We start from the raw sequence: 7,243 nt of genomic DNA on the forward strand, positions 1-7,243 counted from the left end.
TGTTAGGGTGACTGCTGATCCTAAATTGGAGTGAAGGTGTGAATGTGAGTGTCAGTGGTTGTCCATCCCTCTCTGTTAGCCTCGCAATTAATAGACTGATGACTTGTCCCGGGTGTAACCTGCCTCTTGCCCTATGACAGCTGGGGCAGGCTCCATCCCCCGGCGACGCTGGATAAGCCGATGGAAATGGATAGCTAGTGTCTGGAATTACTGCTATAGGTGGAGAGCAACAAAAAAGGCTGAAAAAAGAGCGGCATGCAAAGGCCTTGGATTGTTTTTCACAGGGATACAAATTAATGTAGCTGTAAGGTCACTGCTATCCAATTCCCTAATGATACATTTGTAAGTGTATTGAATAAACAACAGCAACAAAATAAAACAAAAATCATTCAAATCCATTCAGATGTCTCTATGCTAAGGCTTCAATTATCTGTAATCCCCTGTTGTGTGCCAGCCAGACCGTCACAGTAGGGGGCGTATTGAGCTTTGCCGGTGGCATTCCCCATTGTTCTAACAACACTCTGCAAAACCACAGAGGCACCAGAGACCCCTCATCTGAAACTGAGGGTAGCGGGGTTGCTATAGGAACCACCGAGCCCATTAGGAAGCTAAGATTACCCAAGATAGTAGAGACAGAGAAGTGATATCAAACAAATGCATTTATATGCTTTTATGTTCACGTGTGGTGTTTGTTTAGGCACATATAGGAAGAAGAGGATGTGTAAAAAGGATGTCACACACACACACACACACACACACACACACACACACACACACACACACACACACGCACGTATACACACACACACACACACACACACACAATATAGAGTACAAGTGTCTTAATGCGTCAGGTTAAGAAGTGATCTCTACTCCCTAGATGTGTTGATGCTACCAGATTGACTGAGGCTCACTCATTACCACTGTGTACTTTTCAAAGCCAAAAGCAAGCCTTTGATCTGCTTGTCTCTTCTGCTCTCTCCCACTCTTCTGCTTTGTTCAGCCCATCTCTTTCAGATACATATCAACTACCCCTTTATTTTACTGCACTTCTTTTCTTAGACTAATTTCTCACACCAACAAACACACCTTTGCTTCAGTTAAATAACCATTTTAATCATTTAGAAAAAAACTGCAATTTTGCTCTTCGACTTACATTGCAGAACAAGCCAACCTCTTATATGTTTTATATGATCTCCATAAGCAGGACACTTCCAAATATGATGCGCTTATTAAGCGACAGTTGAAAAGCAAAGTTCAAATTTTAGCTCATTATACACACTTAATTGCTAATTTAATTTTCTCTATCATTAACATCATTAGCTACCTTTTAATTGGTCAAAATTACACAGCTCACCAACTTTCCCCACTTGGCTCGCATGACTCATAGCAGGTGAGCCAGAACAGACCAGAATATCATTTGAGATTAAATTAATGACGTGCATCCAACGTTTTTAAGATTAAAAAAGCCAGTGACAAATGCCGTGATTTCATTGGTGCCTCACCCCCACCCCTTATCAGTACTCACCAATGAGCTCCTTGTTCCTGATGTCCAAAGCCATATTTCTGAGAGCAGTGGCGACAGCGCACACGACTTTGTCATTGTCTATCCTCAATAATTCCACTAGGATGGGAAGGCCTTTCTCCTTACGGACAGCAGCACGGATGTACACTGACCACTGACAGGAAAACACAAGTGGAAAGAGTTAGTGTCAACAGTGTTAATGTCCAACAACCATAAAGAAGGAGTATATTTACACTTAAACTCCTGCACAGGAGGATTTTAAATAAAAGTAAAATAGAAGAACACCAGCAAAATAAAAATAAATTAGTACCATGTTAAAAAAGACACCAAAAAAAAAGAGACTGCGGTGTGAAATTAGGATAACAGTGTTTTGCTTAATAAAATCGTCATGGGTGCTTTATATGAAATTGTTTACACTCCATAGATTTCCTTTGAGTAAAGTGGTTAGTGTAGGAAAAAAAGGAAAGAGGCAGAAAGAGCTCAGTGGTCAAATGGGAGATGTTATATTCAGCAACTGACGCATTACGCTGTGTCACAAGTAATATACTGTGAGAGGGAGAATTATATGAACCAACCAGAGGAGTTTTAAGCCTGGAGACCTCTCTATCTTCCCTCAACAACTATCAAGGTACCCTCAAATGGGCCACTCAGCCCTGAACAGCTCAAATGCATCTGCCTTATGGGTCAATTGCAGACGATTGGGGAGGTACTGAAACGCCCAAGAATGGTATAAGTGGTTGAAGTGTGAGGCTGAAAGTTTCTGTCACTTTTATAATTGATCTTTCCACAGCATGTAAAGGTTAAAACACAGTTCTGTTTACAAACTGTGTTTCTTCATATGATCATTTTAGGAAATATTTTACCCTTGGATTGAAATGATCTTTGGTAAGACTTACGTGGGCAGAGTTTAGTGTGCCAACGCTAATTCTTCACAAACTGTTAGCAGTTCTAATTTAATTATAAGAATACTGACAATGAAGTTAAAAACACAACAGGAGAAAGCAGAACAATGCACGCATGTAAACACACACACGTTCATACAGTTAGGCTCTTGTAAAATAAACGTAACACAAAAAGTAATGAAAATGTGTGTTTGGTTGAACGTTTCTTTGTTCTAAGAGTGCTTCTCGGCAATAAGTCTTACACTGTTGGTAAGCTTGTTTATTCTCCCTTAAATGGTGCCACATTTGTAAGGAAAATGCATTTGTGGGTTGAGCAGCAGAGTTGAGCGTGTGGGTTGCACCCATGAAAAATTTGCAGTCTTTTCTGCTTAAAACTGTTTACTCTGCTATTGACACTTGTTTGGTTTCATTTATTGGGTTGAATGTTGAAGGATGAATAAACAAGACACATTGGAAATGTAATAATTTATTCATCTAACAACAGACTAGCATGACATTAGCCATAACAGTGTGGCACCTCAAACTCATGCTGGTCACCAGTTTGGTTACACACTACTGTGGGATGGCCTCCCATTCTTCAAACAGCATTTGTTGCAAGTCATCCAGCGTGGTTGTGTTGGTCACTCTGGCATAAACGGTGTGCAAAAGCTGATCCCACGAGTGTTCAGTGGGGTTGAGGTCAGGTCTGCAGGCAGGCCATTCCTTCATCTCCACTCCCAAATTCTGGAGGTAGTCTCTGATAAGCCACGCTCTGTGGGGGCGATCTTCGAGGGTATTCTTGGAAGAGTTCAGTCCCAGACTGCAACGATATCTTCTCTACACTTTGACCCTACAATCCAACTGCTGTAGGCAGAATCCTGACTGATCACTGAACATAAAGTTCACCCACATTTTCAGGTGTTAGCAACATGCACTGATGTCAGCACGTTCCCTACACCAGTGCAATGAAGGGCAGTCATTGCAGGCCTTCTGGCAGCCCTATGAGACCAGAGATTGGCAGTGTGCAGTCTGTTCCAGATAGTCTGAGTAGAGAGCAGTCAGCCAAATGGTCCTGAGAGACAAGACTACAAATCTGTAGAAGACTGCTTATGGTTCCAAAGTGCTGACGGGGTGAGGAAACAGTCTTTTTGTGGTGTTCTTTCCTTGAGACACCAACTTCACGGCCTGTCTCCAAAATTCCCTGTTATATGGAACTTGGCCTTTAACTTGAAGCTGCCCTATGGCACAGGCCCCATCCAGATCAGTCAAATGTGGAGTGCTTAGAGCAGACACCAACTGACCGCTGTAGCAGTGTCCTTGCTCACAGGTGCTGACAATCACCACAAGCTCAAAAACAAAGAGTCAATAACGTCAACTCACAACTGGATTTTCCTTACAAAGGTGGCACCATTTAAGGGGAAATAAACTGGCTTTCCAATAGTATAAGATTTATTGCCAAGAAGCATTGTTACAACAAAGAAAAATCTACCAAATTCAAATTTCCTTACTTTTTGTGCTGAGTTTCAAACGTGTGATTCCCTTAAGACAACCCGCCCCCATCATTTCCTTCTCCTCCTCCACCCTTGATTATTCTTCAGACCCCCTCTTCTATACCTGTCATGCTCCGACTGTCTGTCTACTCTACTGTCGATGGAAATACCAATTCAAAACGAGTTACAAACACATCCCATACACATCTACAGGTCCACTGAAGCATACTCTCACAGTGTCTCCCCTGTCTGTCACTCCCTCTTGAGTTCATATTTTCATAAACTGCATTTTTTGGATCACATAAATACTTCCATTAAGTTTCTCACATAGTCTATTTATGACCAACAATGTCTGGCACAGTTTATTTTTATTTTTATTTTATTTTATTAAGGTCAAGCTAAGATTATACCCACACACTTTCTGCCTTTTACCCTTATATAAACCTCCCTCAAGGCTACAGCTGCCCCCACCAGAGCTCTCCAATATGACATGACTCATACATTATTACCATCTAGCTGCCTCCGTTGGTTGCCTGTTGTTGAACCCGGGCTCTACTCCCTGTGTGTACAGGTTTGGAGCATTTACATTATTATAGTAATTACATTCCTACTGAGCAACGTGCAACACTGCATTACATAGAAGACATAAAAACATGGGATCGAATTAAAATATTTTAAAGTCAGCAGGATGCTGCAGTGAGCAAAAAGATTATTAATTCAAAAGAAAATTACCTTTTTTTTTACCTATGTGGTTATGAAGGCAGAAGACTTTTCATAGGTTTTGCTGCATTTGCTTGTGTACAATGAAGCTCTTGGCACCAGGCGTGCATATTCACACAGTTTACTTGCACACATTCAGCTTATACATACATACTTAAGTATTGTGTCCAACATATAATGTGAATATGCACTATTATCTATGTTTTTTTCAGAGCACAAGACCTGTGTACAATTAGTAAAGTGTGTCTCTGCATTCACTGCACAGCCACTGTGTGTTAGGACAAGCTAAACACATATACACTTGCAGCTGTATACTCATCTGAGGTTGTATAATTCGACAATTTATATTTGACAAATATAATATAACAAGGCAAACATTTTTGAAAAGCATCTTAAATCTAGCATTACCTTCCAGCTGCCTGCAGCCAGGTTCTGCAGAGCCCCAGCTGCACCCTCTAGAGTGTCAGGATTGGAGCATTCAGACAGCAGGGTGAGGTAGGGCTTGACGATGGTGGGGTGCCACAGCATCTGAACTCCTTTGGGGGGCTCCGCCGTGTCGGGAAAGGGGCCCACGCCATCCCACTGTGAGAGATGAGACAGAGTGAAATAGCTTTTTTTTTATGTTAATTTATATTCAAGAAGAAATACTTGAAGGAAACCGTTAACTCCATTCCCACAATCACATTTTGTTTTACCCTTTAGGAAACTTTTTACTTTGTTTAAAACCAAAAAACAGCACCTCTTCAGTGTGGCTGAACATTTTAATGACATTTTTCACCAATTCTAGGAGAAATAAGTGACTTCTGTGAAATTGTAAGATGTTCCTTTTTCTGTTCTTCCATGTAAAGCTTACAGTGATTCTATAAAAACCTGCATAACCAATCTGAATGAACTCGCTTTTGTATCTAAACATTTTTTATGTCGGAGTGACTGAATTCACATGAGAAAAGCGACCTGCACTGCCACCTGGTACACCCTGACCTATTAGAAAAGTTACCGAGACACTGAGTAAATCACTCCTTGTCAGCTTAAGAATAGTGATGGATGGCTGAATAGCGATAAAGGTGTTGAAGGGCTTAGATAGAAGGGAGATGCATGATCTGAAACGACAGTGAGAGCTACAGAAAGAGAAGACACTATGAGAGAATGTTTCATTGCTACATTTGCTTTGAGCAATAAACATAAAGCTTTACAGTTATCTCTCACTTCATCTTTGTCTTTTTTCATTACAGAGGAGTCTTTCTTGATGTCTGAACTTCTTTGTTGTCTGACATACCCACACCTTTTTCATGTAGGCATAAACCAGCATCTTTTTCTCTCATTTTCTCTTCCTCTTAATTCTCTCTTGCATATCTTGCCCTGATTTTTCCTCCTTTTAATTCTTCTCTCTCTCTCTGCCTCTCTCTCCTGATTTCTCTGTCTCTTTCTTGCACGCTTGACCCTTTTCCCTATTTTCTTATTCTGCTTCCGTCCCGCTCTTTCCAGTCCTCAGTTTTTCCTCTCCCTATCGACCTTCTCGGTTTCGCTCTACTGCATCCTCTCCTCTTCTTGTCTCAAGGTAAACTAAGCTAGTGTATATCTTGAAAGAAGCACTGTGGCATGTGTGTGTTTGTGTGCAACTGAGTGTCCCTATCTGCTTTTATCTATGTACAGATTCGATAATAAATCATAAAACTCAAAGCATAGATAAAAGCACTACACAAAGGAGCATCAGATGACTCACAATAGCAATTCTACATATTTAACACACATATATGTTGTTAAACTCCCTAAAATAGCATTTTTAAATACATTTATTTCAGTACGGTATTATTAACCTTTTCATCTTTGACTTCCTGTTTTGAGTATTTGCTTATTTGCATCTGTGATGCAAGCTGGATCTCCTCCACTGTGTCAAAATATTTTATTTTCAACTTAAGTTTTACTTTGGAGGAGAGGAGCAATTTGTGGGGGAATAGAGGGTTCGGTGAATAAGATGAATGAAGAAAAAAGAAAGTGTTAGTGTGTCCAAAAACATCTGTGCCAACTTTTCTCCCTGAAATGCGTTTGGATGTTGAAGAAGAACTCCAGGATCACAGCCTTCCCCCTGGGGGAAAAATTCACAGTGCAAAAACCCAGTGAACATCAAGGAATAACAAGCATGCTGGCCCGCTGCCTTGTCTACAGGCTTGAACACATTTGCTTTTTAAGAAAGTTTGAGGTCCGTGCTTATCCTGCAGTACAAGTGGTCAGAGCTGCACCACTACAATATCAATTCAAATACATCAGAAACCCTGAAAGCAGAGCAGCAATACAATAGGAGAAAACCTTGAAAAGAGATAAGCACATTTAAATCAGGTGTTCCTTTTATATATCAGTTATTTAAAATACATTCAAAATGAAGTCATATAGTCAGACTGCTAAATACCTAAAAAAAATGCCAATTACACAAAATATCAACAAATCCAGGAAAACATTTTCTAGTAGTTCATTAGGATTGTTTCGGTCAAGTTCAGGCTCCCTGATCTTCTGCTCTTAACTTGTTTTCTCTCTCTCAACTCTAGACCTTCTCAGTCTGTCAGCCTCCCACTAACTACTATCCCTGCTTCATTGTTGTAGGGTTTTATAGCGTATACCTCTGGGGTTTG

At 40.5% G+C, this 7,243-nt stretch overlaps 1 protein-coding gene across 1 annotated transcript in view; it reads right to left on the reverse strand.

Moving 5' to 3' along the window:
• The window catches only part of ctnnd2a (catenin (cadherin-associated protein), delta 2a), a 250,221-nt gene that overhangs the window by 35,006 nt on the left and 207,972 nt on the right, over positions 1–7,243 (reverse strand). The window contains 2 exon segments of the mRNA XM_025910444.1: positions 1,529–1,679; positions 5,025–5,198. Coding sequence (XP_025766229.1) covers positions 1,529–1,679; positions 5,025–5,198 — 325 coding nt within the window.

This window comes from Oreochromis niloticus, linkage group LG9 (genome assembly GCF_001858045.2).
Source record: "Oreochromis niloticus isolate F11D_XX linkage group LG9, O_niloticus_UMD_NMBU, whole genome shotgun sequence".
Taxonomy (NCBI): domain Eukaryota; kingdom Metazoa; phylum Chordata; class Actinopteri; order Cichliformes; family Cichlidae; genus Oreochromis; species Oreochromis niloticus.